General features: G+C 41.1%; 2 protein-coding genes across 8 annotated transcripts in view; one reads left to right on the top strand and one right to left on the bottom strand.

The window, feature by feature from the left end:
• Positions 1-5,045, top strand: part of ECM2 (extracellular matrix protein 2) — a 49,121-nt gene extending 44,076 nt beyond the window's left edge. For all 3 annotated transcript variants that reach the window (XM_066257461.1, XM_066257460.1, XM_066257458.1), the window contains exons 9-10: positions 857-1,183; positions 4,595-5,045. In XM_066257461.1, the coding sequence (XP_066113558.1) occupies positions 857-1,183; positions 4,595-4,763 (496 nt within the window). In that variant the 3' untranslated portion in view covers positions 4,764-5,045. The remainder of the gene's footprint in view (positions 1-856; positions 1,184-4,594) is intronic.
• CENPP (centromere protein P) overlaps positions 1-19,855 on the bottom strand; it is a 261,199-nt gene that overhangs the window by 97,574 nt on the left and 143,770 nt on the right. The gene's annotated exons all lie outside the window — the stretch shown is intronic.

Below are 19,855 nucleotides of genomic sequence, written 5' to 3'. Positions count from 1 at the left end.
CTTGCATGATAGCAAACAGCAGAGCCTATCTTCCTGGAAGAAATGAGTGGCCCCAGGCTGTGGCCCCAGGCTGCAGCCCTCATTGAAGGGGCCAGCATGGAGGCCCTGACTGTCAGGAGAGGGTGAACAGGCCATGTGGGAAAGCCAGACTGACCTGTTAGCAGGTCCAGCATGTGGCGAGGGAACAAAACACCTGACTAGCAGAACCTAGGAAAAGTTTCTTTCAGAAGCAGGATAGAGAGAGATGGATAAAAAGAGGCATGGAGGGCCTACTGGGTTTAGCAGGATGTGGAGGTGGCAGGTGACTGAGTCTTCATCAGACTCAGTCTTCATGGGTAGGCAGAGGCTGCAGGTGCAGCTCCTGAAACCAGCCAGGTAACCCATTTCCTGATCTGGCTGGTGAACAACCTCTGCTAGATCCCTCTGTCTTGCCTCATATCCCAGGTGCCAGGTCATCAGACAAATGCAGAATGAAATACAAAAATCCCACCACACTGTCACTTCTTTGCTGGAACCATTGAAGATTTTAGGGACAGGCAATTTTATGTTGGCTAGAACTCCTGGATCTCATTTCTGATTAAAGTTTGACCTTAGAGATATTTGGGGACCTCTTTGAGCCTCCCCATTACCCCCGGGATAGGAGTTTTTCTCTCTGAACTCTGGTGTTCTTCACTGATGGAACTGGAGCAGCTGTGTGGTGCCCAGGACACCCACCACACAGCCAGTGTCGCACTGGGAGTTGTTACTGCACACCGGGTGCTGGCAGGAAACTCAACAAGATCCTGACTGGCCTAGTCAAAGCCTAGAGCCGATGGTTACTGCGCTGATGCTCTGTTTACTCTTTTCTTTGCTGCAGAAATTTAGAATCAATCGACCTCTCCTATAACAAGCTCTACCAGGTTCCCTCCTACCTCCCCAAGTCGCTGCTGCACCTTGTGCTCCTGGGGAACAGGATTGAGCGCATCCCTGGCTACGTGTTTGGCCACATGAAGCCAGGCCTGGAGTACCTGTACCTCTCCTTTAACAAACTCTCTGATGATGGTGTGGACCGAGTCTCCTTCTATGGGGCTTATCATTCCCTGAGAGAGCTGTTTCTGGATCACAATGATTTACAGTCTATACCACCAGGGGTACAAGAAATGAAAGCACTACATTTTCTGAGGTTGAACAACAACAAGATACGGTAAATTTTCCCCCCAAGTATCCATTTAAATTGTTACAATTGGCAAAATATATGATTCAACTACCATGACATGATGTCTAAGGTTTACTTTAAGGGGGGGGGGGGAGACAAGAGTTGCATTAAATAAGATTGGTAAATGTTAATCACTGTTGAAGCCAGAAGATAATAGGTACCTAAGAATTCATTATATTTTTTCTACTCTTGTATGTTTTCAAACTTCCACAGTAAAATTGTTTACAATGGAGTGTTATTATATCAATATAATACTCAGAGCCTTAAACACTGGTTGAAACGTGCCATCAAGGCTTCAGGTTACGGTGTGGCTCCCACTTCACATATAAAGACTCTCACCTGTAGAACATACAATAGATGCTAAAATTACAGTGGCTGGAATTGTGCACCTGAAACCTGGACAATTTTGTAAGCCAGTGTCACACCAATAAATTCAATAAATAGGGGGAAAATCATAAAACCTAATCAATAAAAAAATTGGTTCTATTTAGATTCTTCTAAAGGCAAAATTCTAAACAAATCTATAGAGATTCAGCTTCCCTCACCTCTGGAAACACTTTTCTGCGTGTGTTCTGTCTGCCCAGAAAGCGTGAGGGTCTCAGGAATTAATCTGGAACACTTTGTTAGTGAGTTAACAACGGAGGCAGATCACTGAGCTCTGTGGCCTCATCCCTAAAGATTATACCCTTACTCTTTTCCCTAGCTCTGAAATTCCAAACACATTTAAACTCCCAAAAACAACAAGACAGAGAAAGGGTCAAGAGTTTGTAAAATCCCTGGTGGAAGAGGTGGTTTCAAAATATCTGGCTAAAATACTTCATAGGTCATGCCGTATGCTTGCTTCCGTTATAATGCAATAGGAGGCATGCGCGTGTTTGTCCCACTTCTGGTGGGATTTGGGTGGACACCGCCTGATATTTCCATCGCTTTTCTCCTCCACCACTGAGGCAATGAGTCACTCACAGATGACTGTTCCTTGAGTCAGTTATTTTCTTAGGGGTTAACAAAATGGTGAATTTTTTCTCCATATTTTTGTCATTCTTTCTATATTTGCTACCTGGAATTCCTTATAAGGAAATTTTTCTTACCAACTAGGGTTACTTTGTTACTCTGAAAGGTTGGATATAAGATCAGTTCTTTCCTTTAAACTGCTAGAGTAAGAAATTGGTTACAAATTTGTAACTATGGGAGATGTTCGATATTAACTAAACTTACCATGGCCATCATTTCCCAATATATACATACATCAAATCATTATGTTGTACACCTTAAACTAATACAATATTGTATATCAACTATAGCTTTATTTAACTAAAAAAAATTATACATATGTGCATTATATATTAATAAAGAGATTAGTAAATGTATTGAAATGTTAATAGTGGCTGTCTCGGTAAAAAATAACTGGTCAGTAAGTGTTTTTGCTTTATTATTTTGTTTTTGGCCTTCTCTCTCTTTGGAAAATCAAAATGAACTTATGGTTTTACATATTCAGAATGTTTCCATCAATTACAGTTATTACTCTTAAACGGTCCTGTCTTTGTCAATGGCAGCCCTTCAAGCTGGCGTTCTTAGGCAGGGCTTCCACGACCTTGGACGGCTCACTTTTACGCTTCCTACTGCATACCTGTGCCAGACTTTCTCCAAAGAGCCCTAGCTCCTCTTGTAGGGGAATAGCATTCAGAGGACCAATCCACACACTGGGCATGTTACCCTCAAAGTGTTGCAACTGTTTTGAGGGTTCAGTGGACTGTCAGAAAACATGCATTTTGTAAAGAAAAAGAATGAGTTCATACTGACATTCCCAATTACAACCTAGCAATACAGAATATTCCTTTTGTTTTAAACTTGCTTATCTTACACTGAAAATCTAGGTTCCCAATAATATTAACCTACATTTGTTATTTACAATAGGCAAACAATAGTTTCAAAATGATAATTATTACGACTAACAGCAAAAAAGTTTATGGGGAAAAAAAGTTTATGATGGTTTTTGTTGCTGTGTTGATTGTGAGAGTATGTTCCACGAAGGATGTAGAGTTGAAACACAGCAGTTTTCTCTATAACAATATGTCAACAACTTAATACACACTCAGAAAAGGTCTTTAGTTGTGGTTTTTAGGAACTGGTATTTTCTATTTGATTAATATTATTTTAACTGTGTTAAAAATTTATGATTTGAAAGTCAAACTGTATAACAATATCTATTAAGAGAAGTCTTTCTCCTATGTTTGTCCCTTACACTGCATTCTATCCTTCCCCAAAGGTTAAAATTTTAAATTAATTTCTAGTTTATCCTTCTAGTATTTCTTTTTGCAAATTTAAGCATACATACATACATACATACATACTCATATTTTCCTATCTGCTCCTATTACTATACAAATATCACGCTGAAGGTTTATTCTTTTCCCTCTCTAGTATGTGTATTTACTTTCAATCTTTATATTTTAAAAATTATCAGTATATCATGGATATTATTCCATCTCAGTACATAGAGAATTTCCTCGTTCCTTTTTATGACTCAATAGTATTCCACTCTGCAGACATTTTATTCACCAGTTCCTAGAAATTTGATTATTTCCATTCTTTACTACACGTAATACCACAATGCATAACGATGTTCAATCATTTTGTATTTTTCCAGTCTAATTTGGGGGCAGATTCCTAAAAGTGGGATTTCTGGGTAAAAGGGGTAAAATGCACATGTAATTTTGCTAGATATTGCAAAATTGCTTTTGATGGGCCAATATAGTTGTGAATTCCTTTCAGTGGTGTTTGGTCCCCCACGGCCTCATTGTCCAAACATGTTGATGAGCTTTTGAACTTTTTTTGATAGCAAATCTGGTGAGAGTGCTATGCCAATAACATTCAATTTACACTTCTCTTATGAGTGAAACTGAGCATCTTTTCATGTTATATATCATTTCATTTTTTCTTTTGCCAACTGGTTACCTTACTCTTAATTTTCTCTTTCCCCTTTTCCTTTAAATTTTTAGGTCTTTGTAAATTAGCCCCTTATCTGTGATATAAGTTGCAAAGACTTTCCTAGTTTGTCATTTGTCTTTTAACTGCATTTAAAAAAAATACCTTATAGTCAATCTACTGATCTAGTCTTTCAGTGCTTCTTGTTTTTAATTCACAAGAAGGACGATTCTTCTCCTGTTCCCATGGTATGGCCATGCTTTCTTTACTCTACTACATCCATGGCTTCATTATTTTTCATATGTAGATCTTTAATGTATTTGGAAACTTTTCTGGTTTATAATATTTAGAAAATGGATCTAATTTTTTAAGTAACAAAATAATTTTTAAAAATAAAAATAAAACTTAACTCCTGAACTATGAAGGCAGAATATCACTCAGACAATTCTGACCCTCATGTGCCTCTCTCCTTAGGAATGTTCTTGCCGAGCAAATCTGCAGCACTGACGAAGAGGACGAATCAGCACTGGAACATCTTCATCTTGAAAACAATTACATTAAAACAAGAGAAATATCATCCTATGCATTTTCATGCATAAGATCATATTCAAGTATTGTTCTTAAACCACAGAATGCCAAGTAACTCCACATTTTCCTTTGTCATTTATAAACTATAGTTCTATATTTGTTGTAGTAGCATTTATCACCAATAAGAGAGGCATCATGTCATCTTATATTCGGTGTCATTACATTAGTCTACTTGATTCATTAATCCAGAGATGAACAACCAAAAATCTATCTAGAGGGCTTAGTCTTCCAGCGCTTTTGGCAAAGGTTCCAGTTCCACACTTTAGAGAGAAGCTGTCCCATTGCAAAATTTTCTCATGGGGATAGGATGCTAGTACTGCTGAGCTGGACTGGGAGAGTCTGGAACAAAATAAGTAAAGTATGTCCTTTACAATCAATTTGTGAATATTGCTATAGCGGAAAACCCCTTAAATCCATTTAAAGTTATGTATACTATGTTTCAAGACCAAGAAGTAGATAGCAGGAAAAAAATTACAGTGGAATTTATGAATGAGTGTTCTGTTTATTATTCTAAACTTAAAAACAATTTGTTAATTTTTTTTAAGATCCTGTGCTAGAATTATTGGTAAAAATGAACTTAATTATTATTGGGTTTGCTTTAGATTCCTCTATTAATTATATGTGTGAAATTAAAACACTATTGTAATGTTAATTCCCTGGTTTTGAGAACTGTACTGTGATTATTTGGTGATTATTAATATTAGGGGAAACTGGGAAAGGGTACATGTGAATTCCATATTCTTTTGAAAGTTTTCTGAAGTCTAAAAAGTGTAACAGTATCTTAAGATCACCTTTGTTATTTTTTACTCAAGATCAAAATGTTTTATGGAAAGTGGTGGAGTTTGCTTAAAATATAAATTAATTATCCTTAATTATACTTTTGCAAATGTAATCATAAAACATGAATTTTTGAAAATTTTTGCTCCATTGGTCATTTTGAGAACCTATCTCCTTTGCCCTAATTGGCTCAAATGTATGTATCCTTTTACTCAGTTCAATTTAAGATAAAGATATTAGTATTTTCTGTATACTGGACACTACCAAAACCATACACTAAAATTTTCATTATGTAATGATCTTTTATCTCTATGTCTAAAATTATTTATAACACACATAGAAACTGTGTTGACTTCTCATTACTATCTGTTTTGTGTCTTAAAAAACACCAGACTGGGAACTTAATTTTCACACTTGGCACCATTGGGAAGGTTACACCAATCTTTTGAACTTCAGTTATTTAATCTTTTAATAGTTCTCCCACTGGCTCTGGCTGGTTTGCTCAGTGGTAGAAAGAGTGTCAACCCAGCATAGAAGTCCCAGGCTCAATTCCAGGTCAGAGCACACAGGAGAGATGACCATCTATTGAAATATTTCTCCCTTCCTTCTCTTTCTCTCTTTCTTTCTCTCTCTCTCTCTCTCTCTCTCTCTCTTCCCCTCCCGCAGCCATGGCTAGATTGGTTCAAGCACATCAGCCCCGGGGTGCTGAGGATGGCTCTGTGAGGCCTCCCCTTAGGGGCTAAAAATAGCTTAGTTCCAAGCATGGGCCCAGCTAGGCAGAGCATCGGTTCCAGATGGGGGTTGCTGGGTGGATCCCAATCTGGGCACATGCAGGAATCTGTCTTTCTACTTCTCTTCCTCTCACTTAGAAAAGAAATAAAATATCTTAGAACTGCAGAGAGCATGAATGGACCTAGAAGGTATTATGCTAAGTGAAAAATAGAGAATGACAAATATGATTTCATTTATATGTATAATCTAAAGAACAGTATAAACGAACTAACAAAACAGAAACCAACTCACAGATACAAAGAACAGACAATTAATGGTTTCCAGAGGAAAGGAGGGTTACCCTTCAACTGGGTAAAACAGTTGAAGGAATTGAGAAGTACAAATCAGTAAGTTACAAAATAGTCATAGGGATGTAAAGTTCAGCACAGGGAATAAATATAATCAGTAATGTTGTAATAACTATGTATAGTGCTAGGTGGCTACTTCAAGTATTGGCAGGAACACATTGTAAAGTATATGATTGTCTACCCACTGTATACCTGAAATTAATACAAAATAATATTGAATATAATATTGAAAAAAAATTTAACCCTGGCTGTAAAGCTTGGTTGGTTAGAGCATTGTCCTGAAGCACAGAGGTTGCCAGTTTGATCCTCAGTCAGGGCACAAAGAGAGACAGATTGATGTTCCTGTCTCTCCCCGTCTCTCCCTTCCTCTCTCTAAAATCAATAAAATAAACACTAAAAAAAATTTTTTTAATGAAAAAAAGTTTAGCTGCATACATTTAAAAAATTCCCCCTTTCATTAAAATGGAAAGTATCACCCACAACACTAGCTGAAATGGGCCTATGCTTAGTACCCTCTGGTCCACATGGACTCCTCTAAGAGCAGTGAAGTCAGGATGACTGCCCCATTCACACATAAAATGTGACTATTCCAGTAACTGTTCAAGGCTATCATGCTTGTTTTAAGATAACTCTGGGCCCTGGCCAGTTGGCTCAGCGGTAGAGCGTCAGCCTGGCGTGTGGGGTTCGATTCCTGGCCAGGGCACATAGGAGAAGCGCCCATTTGCTTCTCTGCCCCCCGCCCCCTTCCTTCCTCTCTGTCTCTCTCTTCCCCTCCCACAGCTGGGGCTCCACTGGAGCGAAGATGGCCCGGGCGCTGGGGATGGCTCCTTGGCCTCTGCCCCAGGTGCTAGAGTGGCTCTGGTCGCAGCGGAGCGACGCCCCAGAGGGGCAGAGCATCGCCCCCTGGTGGGCAGAGCACCCCCCCCCTGGTGGGCGTGCCAGGTGGATCCCAGCCGGGTGCATGCGGGAGTCTGTATGACTGTCTCTCCCCGTTTCCAGCTTCAGAAAAATACAAAAAGAAAAATAAATAAATAAATAAATAAAAAGATAACTGTAAAAACTTAAGTCACAGATGATGGCTCTATAGCTATATAATAAGAGCCCAAATTTTTACTGGTGGCAGCAAACACTGTGCTGTTTGCTGTAGGCAAAAATGGTTTCCCTAAACTGACAAATTTAGATCAGGAGTAACAAAGGAAGCCTGTGATATATATATAGGAAATAATTAGCACTAAATTATATGATGCTTAGCTTGAAAGAAAAAATCAACAGGCTTCACTGGGCTTGAAATAGGGTTTGGATCACTTGAGGGGGAAGAAATGATCAATGAGAGGTGAGTGCTGTGCCGAGCTGAGATTCACTAGTTAAGAGACGATGCAGAAAATAAAGTCCTGTAGGGCTTGGAAGGTCAAAGAGACCTAACTCACTATGATATGTTGGGCACTATGGACAAACTATGGAGGGAGAAATGTATTCTGAAAGCAATGGTTTCAGGATAAAAGCCACCATTGCAATAATAAAGAAACAGTATATGGGACCCACACAGCACAGGTGACAGGAGGACAAACAGAAACAGGAACAGTTATGACAGAGACTTCAAAAGAAATACCCTGGGAGGAAGAGAAGGAAGCCCAAGATAAGTCCTACGATGATGCTGAGAGGCTGAAAGGGGTAGTCTGGGCAAGACCATGCCGATGTGGGGGAGCTGCCATGGATTTCAGGCAGGAGGACAGGAAGAGGGAAAGACAGAAATGCATGCAGCAGCAGCAGAATCCAGAAGCAAGGTTATAGACTGAGGGGCATTTAAGGAGAAGGAGAGGAGAGCCAAACCCTAATGGGCATCATCCCCCAATGTCAAAGGGAGCCAAGTACACTGAGAGTTTCCATCTGACCTGAGCTGTGTGGTCTGGCCTCATAGAGCTTCCAGGGCACAAGACAAGTTGTGTCTAGAAGCATGGCTCCTGGTTTCTCTTCCCTCTCCCCCTGGCATTCAGAGCCTGTGCCACCACCCTGGTAACCGAGAAATAAGTTTAGGTCTGTATCGATCATTTTTTTTGCATATGTCGCATGTCAAACAGTAGAGAGGTAGAGGGTATACAGTAAGTCCTCATTTAATGTGGTTGATAGGTTCTATGACTTTAAACCATGTATAATAGCCCTGGCTGGTTGGCTCAGCGGTAGAGCATCGGCCTAGCGTGCGGAGGACCCGGGTTCGATTCCCGGCCAGGGCACACAGGAGAAGCGCCCATTTGCTTCTCCACCCCTCCGCTGCACTTTCCTCTCTGTCTCTCTCTTCCCCTCCCGCAGCCGGGGCTCCATTGGAGCAAGGATGGCCCGGGCGCTGGGGATGGCTCTGTGGCCTCTGCCTCAGGCGCTAGGGTGGCTCTGGTCGCAACATGGCGACGCCCAGGATGGGCAGAGCATCGCCCCCTGGTGGGCAGAGCGTCGCCCCTGGTGGGCGTGCCGGGTGGATCCCGGTCGGGCGCATGCGGGAGTCTGTCTGACTGTCTCTCCCTGTTTCCAGCTTCAGAAAAATGAAAAAAAAAAAAAAAAAAAAGTATAATAAAATCAATTTTATTATAGGCTAATTGATGTAAACAAAAGTTAAGTTCTTGCAGTATCTCATCAACGCTGTTACAAAACAACTGTTGAATGAAAAAACATTATTGGAGGACCTGCTAATACTTTGTTTCTCCCAAAAGATCGTAAAACCTGGAACAGAGACAATTCATTCCTTGGATCCCTGTATCCTGTGCACACAGGGTAGGTGCTAAAATGACTGTTGACCCCCTAGTTTAAACTGAGTCAGCTCAGAAGCTGACCAAAATTGATGTTAATACTATTCCTTACCAAAATAAAAAGGAAGTGAGAAACAACTGAAAACTGATATAGTCGTAAAATTAATAAGGAATAATTTCTCTTTTTAACATTTCCTAGTATGAACATCAAAAAGCACAGAGCACATTTTATAAACAGTTAAGTCATGCTTTCACAACTGGTAATACTTAGCAATCAACTGATTGTTCTGCATAATAGCAACATTGACTATGTTTTCCAAAACCATCATTTAAATATACCATGAATTACTAGGTTCACAGAAGAAGAAATACTCAAATTCTGCTGTTGAAGTAAAATTTCAAAGAGCTGGGTAAACCCTCTATGGTATCTATTCCACCGCTTTCCCTTATTTAAAAAGGAAAGTTTCCTCATAGGAGAAGTATTTGCAGATTGACAATGACAACTATTCCTCTGTCCATAGTTAAATGTGAATCCAGATCTTTGGTCAGATTAAAATTCAAAACTATTAAAAGTACCCATGAAAAGAGCCAGAAATTTCTGGCCAGCTCTAACTTACACCACCAGATAGACTCCAGAAGTCTATGGAACATGCGGTTCATTTCTTGTAGTTATACAAGATAGAGTAGCATGGTTCTGAACTAGAATCCTTATTAGCTGTGAACCTGGCCAAGTTAGATTTTGATTCCCAGTTTGTCACCCACTGAATTGGGAGGGAATAACATCTATCTCCCAAGGCTGTTAGGAAGGTTAAATGAAGTGATGTCTATGACAGTGCTGGTGAATGTCAGATAAGGTGTGTGTCCATCCCTTCATTGAAAGGTGCTGGGAAAACAGCAGGCAGGAGAGTTCAATGACTTGCTCACAGCTGTCAGGCCTCTTACTATGGTATACAATCTTTGATTCCTTAGATTATGAACTACAGTTGGAAAATGAGTGGGCCTATCACACTAGGACCTGAGTTGGCAAATACTCTATGTGGACGGCCAGGCTCCAGCGGGACCCTGCAGCCATGTCGCCAGCGACCCCGGGCGTGGATGCCTTTCTTGTGTCGCTCACTGTGTGCTCATCCCCACACAGAGCAGGGTGAACCGGAGCAGAACACACTCGACAAGGGGCTCTATGAGTGCAGTGAAGCTAGGATGCAGAGTCTGAACTACTTCTGGTACTGGACATGGGAGTAGTTTAGAAGATCTTGTTTTAAATCCTGATTATTGGAAAATAAATCTGACTTATGATAAATGTGATTTTTTCAACACCTATAATGGGTTAAAACTGTATTTAAGAGAGCCAGCTAAACTAGAAGAGTATCTGATCAAGAAATCTGTCCTGCAGATGGGACTCCTCTCTCCAGGATAACCCACGAGGGGTGCACAGGGCTGGAGTAAGCCTTGGTCTTCCTGTTCTGTAGCCAGAAGCAGCATGCTCTGGGCACCTGGTTTTCTGGGCAGTTTAATTATGTCATTACTGCCCCTATATCTGAACCTAATCCAACAGATCCAGAGGCATTTATAAAAATTTTTCAGAAAAACTAAAATATACCATATACAGTTTAATCATTTTTTTTTTTTTTACAGGGACAGAGTGAGAGTCAGAGAGAGGGATAGATAGAGACAGACAGGAACAGAGAGAGATGAGAAGCATCAATCATCAGTTTTTTGTTGTGACATCTTAGTTGTTCATTGATTGCTTTCTCATATGTGCCTTGACCGTGGGGCTACAGCAGACCGAGTAACCCCTTGCTCGAGCCAGCGACCTTGGGTCCAAGCTGGTGAGCTTTTTGCTCAAACCTGATGAGCCCGCACTCAAGCTGGCGACCTTGGGATCTCGAACCTGGGTCCTCTGCATCCCAGTCCGATGCTCTATCCACTGTGCCACTGCCTGGTCAAGCATAATCACTTTTATTTAAAATGTTGGATCCTATGTGACTTAAACAACACTTAAGCATATTCCAACCTATTACTCATGTCTCTCCTTCAATATGCTGAACAGGAAGAGTTGAGATGATAAGCCATGCCGAAATTCATTCTGTCATACAGTTATTTGCAGAGAAGTAAATGTTTCTAACTTGGTAAACAGAGCTTAGTGATCACACAACTGAAAAATAAAAGCATGACTCTTTTTTTGAAGTTATGTTTCTTTATCCACATAAACATGGATAAAATCAAAACTTATGGTCTAGCCTGACCAGGCGGTGGATAGAGCGTAGGACTGGGATGTGGTAGACCCAGGTTCAAAACCCCAAGGTCACCGGCCTGTGTACAGGCTCACCAGCTTGAGTGCAGGGTCACTGGTTTAAGCGTGGGATCATAGACATGACCCCATGGTCGCTGGCTTGAGCCCAAAGGTCACTGGCTTGAACCCAAGGTAGCTAGCTTGAGCCCAAGGTCGCTGGCTTGAGCCAGAGGTCACTCGCTCTGCTGTAGCCCCCCCGGTCAAGGCACATATTAGAAAGCCATGGAAGAACAACTGGGGAGCCGCAACAAAGAACTGATGCTTCTCATCTCTCTCCCTATCTGTCCCTCTCTTCGACTCTCTCTCTGTCTCTGTCAAAAAACAAACAAACAAAAAAACAGTCTAGGATAGATTTTCCTTTGCACAAAATGTGAAGAATGTGAGTCCAAAAAAAGGAAAGCAGATTGTATTAAAAATAACATGTGATTGCACTAAACATACATTAGTTTTGAAAAGAAATAATCGTGTTACTAAAATGTCACCATGTGTTCCCCAGTAACAGAATCTCTGTGGTAAAATAAACTTACATTAAACTATCAGCTGATATAAGAAAATCTTTGTCTAAGTTAGAATTTGATGGAGTTTCATTTGTTTTGAATAAGTTGAGAATTACACTGACAATTACCAAATTTATACGTGCACTGTCTGAAATTCAAACTTAAACTACTATTGTGATACTCAGAATAAAGAACACACTATGAATTATAAATATAGGGCAGTAGTTCTTAACTATCTGAAGGATAAATTACTTTGAGGATATCATGAACACTATGATGAACTCTCTATACAGAAAAATACACATATACAAGCACTCTGCTAGTATAAAAAGACTCATATAACCTTTCCCAAATCCTCTCAGGATTCATGTAACCTAGGTTAAGAATCTTTTCTACCTAGCGTGCGGAGGACCCGGGTTCGATTCCCGGCCAGGGCACACAGGAGAAGCGCCCATTTGCTTCTCCACCCCTCCGCCGCACTTTCCTCTCTGTCTCTCTCTTCCCCTCCCGCAACCAAGGCTCCATTGGAGCAGAGATGGCCCGGGCGCTGGGCATGGCTCTGTGGCCTCTGCCTCAGGCGCTAGAGTGGCTCTGGTCGCAATATGGCGACGCCCAGGATGGGCAGAGCATCGCCCCCTGGGGGGCAGAGCACCGCCTCTGGTGGGCGTGCCGGGTGGATCCCGGTCGGGCGCATGCGGGAGTCTGTCTGACTGTCTCTCCCTGTTTCCAGCTTCAGAAAAATGAAAAAAAAAAAAAAAAGAATCTTTTCTAGGGTAATGCCTTAATTAACTTAAAAATTACATGTAAATATTTAACTAGAGTTAAAGATAAATCAAAGAGTTAAAATTAATTTAAGGCAAACTCCCTTATTTTCCACAATTCTTTAGCATTTATTTCCCTATTTATTTAGGAATACTTTTAAGACCATAGAAAAGTTAAACATCTATATACACTTCACCTACCTTCACCAAATTAATTTTTTTCACATGCATTTTATCCCTCTCTCTTTCCATGTTCATATCTATACCTATATACACACATATATATGTATTTGCAGGGGAGGGGGTCTGGACCATTTAAATGTAAATTGCAGATATTATAACATGTCACTCCTCTATGAATCTTCTGAATGAATCTCTTAAGAACAAGGACATTTTCTTACATAACCATGAGACAATGATCACATCCTCTCACATTATGAACCCCAAGGAATGTAACAGTAATTATCAGCTAACATAAAGTCTATATTCAGATTTACCCAATTGTCCCAACAAAGTTCTAAATTACTGTGTGTGTATATGTGTGAAGATCTAATCAGAGTTCACATCCTGACCCTTTTTTTTTCTTTTTTTTAAAATAGCTATGCTTGTAAATAAGCCACGTTAAGCCTAAATTTACTTTGTTGTAGTTGTTTAGGTTTGTTCATTCTTTTCTTTCCTTTTTTTTTTTTTTTTTTTTTAATAGAGACAGAGAGAGAGACAGATAGATAGGGACAGACAGGCAGGAACAGAGAGAGATGAGAAGCATCAATCATCAGTTTTTCATTGCGACACCTTAGTTATTCATTGATTGCTTTCTCATATGTGCCTTGACCATGGGCCTTCAGCAGACTGAGTAACCCCTTGCTCGAGACAGCAACCTTGGGTCCAAGCTGGTGAGCTTTGCTCAAATCAGTTGAGCCTGCGCTCAAGCTGGTGATCTAGGGGTCTCGAACCTGGGTCCTCTGCATCCCAGTCCAACGCTCTATCCACTGTGCCACCGCCTGGTCAGGCACATCCTGACCCTTTAGTCTTCTGTACAATAGCAATTCCTTGCCAATGTGTTTCACACCTTTACTTTGTTGGAAGGATCCAAGCCAACTCTCTTATAGAATGTCCCCTAATCTGCATTTGTCTGATTGTTTCCTCTAAATTTAGATAAAACATTTTTGGCAAGAATCCCACATAAGTAATGTCATATACTTCCTATTGCATCTTACCAGGAGGCTCAAAATGGTAGGCTGGCCCAATATTGCTGATGCTGAGACATTTAGTTAATGGTATTTTTATCCCCTGAAAGACAGAGAGTGAGAGAGAGAAAAAGAAAGAGAGGAAGGGAGAGAGAGGCATCAACTCATAGCTGCGGCATTTTTAGTTGTTCATTGATTGCTTCTCATATATACTCTGAATGGGGGGGGGGGGCTCAGGCCAAGCCAGTGACCCCTTGCTCAAGCCAGCAACCATGGGATCGTGACAATTATCCCATGGTCAAGCCGGCAACCCCACACTCAGGGTTTCAAACCTGGGAAGCTCTATCCACTGCAACACTACTGGTTAGGTTATCCTCTTATAATTAAAAAATAATCTAAGACTTTGAGTCTGTGGGAATATCTTGCCATCTTACCTTTCATTTAGTGGTTTTAGCTTCCATTGATTATTTTTGCCTAAATCAATTACTATATTAGAGGTTTCACAGTGGTGATTTTTTAACTCTACAATTCCTTCTGTTCTTATTAGTTGGCATTCTTCTATAGGAGATGCTTTGACTCTTTTCTCTGTTATTATAAAGAAAGATTTTGCATTTGACATGTTATAATTCACTGCCATCTGATTCTTTCTGAGGTGCTTAAACCACTTTCCTGTTGGTTTCTATGTTCTGGCCACATGTACACAGTAATCTCTGCACACCTTCATGCATGTTAGTATGACGAGATGTTTCAAGCACACCTCATACTTTCTCAGGTCTGACTTGGTCCCTCTCCTGGGAAACATTCCCTAAAAACACATATCTAGAAGTTAGAGGCATTCTTTGCTTTCAAGTCTTCTCATTGGAAAAAAATGGGAAATGTATTTAAAACAAAACTATTACTGCCTGGCCAGGTGGTGACACAGCAGATACAGCATTGGCCTAGGACACTGAGGACCCAGGTTTGAAACCCCAAGGTCACTGGCTTGAGCATGGGCTCACCAGCTTGAGCGCAAGGTTGCCAGCTTGAGCATGGGATCACAGACATGACCCCATGGTCGCTGGCTTGAGCCCAAAGGTTGCTGGCTTGAACAAGGGGTCAATGGCTTGGCTGGAGCCCCCCAGTCAAGGCATATATGAGAAAGCAATCAATGAACTAAGGTGTCATAATTGATGCTTCTCTTTCTCTTCCTGTCTCTCTGTCTGTCTCTCTTTCACTAAAAAAATAAACAAAAAACAAAACCATTACTTGTAGCCATTCTTCAAAAACAAGTTTTTTAAAAAAATTTATTTATTTTTTACAGAGACAGAGTCAGAGAGAGGGATAGACAAGGACAGACAGGAACTGAGAGAGATGAGAAGCATCCATCATTAGTTTTTCATTGCACGTTGCAACACCTTAGTTGTTCATTGATTGCTTTCTCATATGTGCCTTGACCGCCGACCTTCAGCAGACCGAGTAACCCCTTGCTGGAGCTAGCGACCTTGGGTTCAAGCTGGACCTCGGGGTCTCGAACCTGGGTCCTCTGCATCCCAGTCCGAGGCTCTATCCACTGCGCCACCACCTAGTCAGGCACAAGCTGACTTTTAAGTCATTATTTTAAAATATCTGACACTAACACAATATTATAAACTAAATTATAAAAGACCTTCATTTTTCATAAACTTATTTTAAATAAAAATTTATGGTAAAAATTCATTTTCAGAGAGAAATCTCCCTCAATCTGTGTATCGCAGAAGTGAGCCATTATAGCACAGGGGGGTAGCAAAGGGAGGGAGGCCAAGAACCAGGAGCCAGGTCAATTGTTGGAAGCACAGGAATTAAGACCTGACTTTGTCAGATTGATTTTTTAAAGACATTGTGAATTTGGATTTGATATAAAATTTCCTGGTTTTTAAAAATATCATATACCCATGGATCATGACATATGGTATAAGTCAATTCATTGTAAACCAGAGCCTAGTCCACCATAAGGGGCACATGAACAATCAAAACAACCCATGGAGCCGGACCAGGCGGTGGCGCAGTGGATAGAGCATCAGACTGGGATGCTGAGGACCCAGGTTCGAGACCCCGAGGTCACCAGCTTGAGCGCAGGCTCATCTGGTTTGAGCAAAACGCTCACCAGCTTGGACCCAAGGTCCCTGGCTCAAGCGAGGGATTACTCAGCCTGCTGAAGGCCCATGGTCAAGGCGCATATGAGAAAGCAATCAATGAACAACTAAGGTGTCGCAATGTGCAACGAAAAACTAATGATTGATGCTTCTCATCTCTGTTCCTGTCTGTCTGTCCCTATCTATCCCTCTCTCTCTCTCTCTATCTCTGTAAACAACAACAACAACAACAACCCATGGAATCATAACCATTGCTTTTAAACGCTTTGTGAATGCCTACTATACACAACCTTTGTTATGCATAAAGAACATACATTATTTATATCCTAAGATTCAGTGGTCTAGAACATTCTTAAACTAGGTATTTATTTGCAAGGCATGCATACCCCCACGGGCTTCTCTGATGACTGATCAACCCTGCCCCTCAATCTTGCTTTCTCCATAGTACTTACACTATTCACTGCATGAATGAACGAACACACTAACAGACTCCTTGTGGCTACTACTGCATGAGACTGTCACACAATCCATTCCAATGTACTTACAAGGTAAGAGCAGAAAAGGAGGAGACACCGGATACTGGCTGAACACCACAAAATTCAATCACCTGAGTAACACTTAAACTCGGGGAGGCATCACATGTGGCCACAGTCACCTCTATTCCTCACCCACTGGATTCTTAATTTGAACAAGATGATTTCTAAGGTCTTTTCCAGTTCTCATTTGTTTGTGCTTGGACCATTCCATTTCTACAGCAGGAGGCACTCAGGAAAGGGTATTAGAAATTATGTGATCTTGGATTAAACAATTTATTTTTATCTTTACATGTTTGGAATATACTGGGCCATGCAAGAAATTTGTGTTGAAGTTCCTTTTTATAGCAATCTATGTCTCTGTTCATAAAATATAAGTGCAGAGAATATTACTTTTTCAGTTTTGTCATTTTCTTTTTAGTTCACCAGGTAATTTTGTGCTGGTTATTCATGATTCCTAGTAATATTTTTTGATACAGTAAATCTAATTCTTCAATATTTAGACCAAAGCCTAATGAGGCAAAAATGAAACAATAAAAATAATAAACATGTAGAAATAAATTACGTCTCCTCCACAGAACCCGTACAGGAACCAAATGCTGGAAACTTTCTCCTGACACTACGTTAGGGCAGAGCAGGCACTCTGTTGTGTGTGGAACGACAACCTGCAAAGACGTGGTAGTAAAACTTCCGTTCCTTTCCAAATGGTGTGTTCATGCATGCTGGGTCCCCTCTACAGCCCTTGGAAGGATCCCTGGCCACAGGTGAATAAGCCAAACACACCATCACCAAACCGGCATTATACTCTATGGCCAATTTCTTTCCCCAAGCCCTCTGACCAAAGATCAAAGCAAGATGCTGGAGGAAGACAAGTGCAGGGCTCACAAGTGAGGAGAGGAAAAAGAAGCTAAAACATACGTTTAGAAAAACCACCTCACAGGAAGTGCCTCGCAGTGCTCCACACGAAGAGGCAGAACCCCACCTACACGAGCGGTACCAACACCAGACTGGAAGAAGAGTGACATGGACCAACTGTGTGAGCAGAGGTGAAGGTAGAGAGGAAAAAGAGGAGGCACACACCGACAAAGCTTTACTTTTCAGGAGAAGCTGAAACCTCATAATTTTTAAATACAGCAATCGCACCTAACAAAAATTCACACATATGAGCCTCAGATGATAATGTGTGAATGTTCATATCTGCACTACAAATGGGAATAAGCCCAGTTGACTATGTATAAAATATATAATTTGTAGCATATTCATACAATAGAATACCATACAGTAATAAAAATGCACAAATGATTGCTAACCACAGGGACCTGGATGCTCTCATAAATATAATTTTTTGTTTGTTTGTTTGTGACAGAGAGAGGGCCCGATAGGGACAGACAGACAGGAAGGGAGAGAGACAAGAAGCATCAATTCTACATTGCGGCACCTTAGTTGTTCATCGATTGCTTTTTCATATGTGCCTTGACCAGGGGGCTTCAGCAGACTGAGTGACCCCTTGCTCAAGCCAGTGACCTTGGGCTCAAGCTGGTGAGCCTTGCTCAAACCAAATGAGCCTGCATTCAAGCTGGCAATCTCAGGGTTTTGAACCTGGGTCCTCCATGTCCCAGTCCAAAGTTCTATCCACTGCGCCACTGCCTGGTCAGGCTCTCATAAATATAATGTTGAATGAAGAAAGCCAGACACAATAGAGAATGCACTGTATGACTGATATACTTATGTGAAGTTCAGTAAATAAGTCATGGTGTTTGAAGCCAGGCAAGTGCCCCTTTGATGAGAGAATGATTCTGAGGGGGGTGCTGGGAATGCAGGAATTTCTTGCTCAGGGTTCAGTTTGTGAAAATTAATTGAGCTGTAGCATTATGATGTGTTTCTATTTCTGTAATACGTAATTCAGTTAGAAGTTAAAAAAATAAAACATTGTGCAAGACAGACATAATTTTGCCCAACGGCTTTCCATTTACAGCTGCTGCTCTGATGAAACTCAGGTTAATAAAATCCAGTTCCACTTTCAAGATGTCCCAAGTCATCAAGGTAATGTGTTTAGTTCAGAATAATATACATGTTTGAACTAAACATAACTGAGTAAATGAGAACACGAGCATTCTAACCAAACAAGAGGTTTGCCACTGCTCAGGTGCTATAGGCCTCAAGCGCCTTGGGGACCAGTGTATGAAACCATCCACCTCAAAGTTAAAGGACGGTATTTTATTCAAGTGGGGCTGGCCATCCTTAAACTAGCTGAGGACATTGCGATAGTTTCTTTGGGAGGAGGGAAAGGATATTCAGAATATTTATGGCAGGAGAGAATAAACTCTGCTAACTGATTAGAAACATACTTTGCAAATAGGCTAGTCCCCAAATCTGCACAATGGGAAGACCCAACTGGCATCACCTAGCACTGGTTGAGCCTTTCTCACCACTTAGTACAGTGTCCTCTATCAAAGATTGATTTTTTTTTGAGAGAGACAGACAGGGACAGACAGGAAGGGAAAGAGATGCGTAGCATCAATCCATAATTGTGGCACCTTTAGTTGTTCATTGATGGCTTTTTCATAACTGTCTTTACAAGGGGGCCCCATGCTCAAGCCAGAGACCTTGGGTTCAAGCCAGTAACCTTGGGCTTCAAGCCAGCGACCTTTGAGCTCAAGCCATAGACCGTGGGGTCATGTTTATGATCCCATGCTCAAGCTGGCAACCCCATGCTCAAACGGGCAAGCACATGCTCAAGCTGATGACCTCGAGGTTTCAAACCTGGATCCTCAGCAGGCCAATGCTCTATGCCACTGCCTGATCGGGCTCAAAGGATGATGTCTTATCTGATGTAGAAATAGGGAATTCTCTCAAGGCTAAGTGGGAAAGGGTTTACTAACAATGCCTTTCTTCTCAGAAAATGGTGTCTTTCTGCTCCCAAATCCTCCCTAAAAAATCTGTGTGGTCACAGCTGATATTCTCTTGAAAAGAGAAAGTCCAAGCAAGTGTCACCTGGATTTCTAGATGTCTATGTCTGTATCACAGCATATCAGCTGGACCTGGGGCATGACAGAGAGCTTGGTCTGTAGTTCCCAACAGGCTCACAGCAGGGACCTCAGCTTTGAAAGAAAACCTTGAGAGGTATGCTTCAGGTAACAGCTGCAGCCACCAGAAGAATATGACAGCACG

This window comes from Saccopteryx bilineata, chromosome 2, assembly GCF_036850765.1.
Source record: "Saccopteryx bilineata isolate mSacBil1 chromosome 2, mSacBil1_pri_phased_curated, whole genome shotgun sequence".
NCBI lineage: Eukaryota > Metazoa > Chordata > Mammalia > Chiroptera > Emballonuridae > Saccopteryx > Saccopteryx bilineata.
This window is presented reverse-complemented; position numbering and strand designations above follow the sequence as displayed.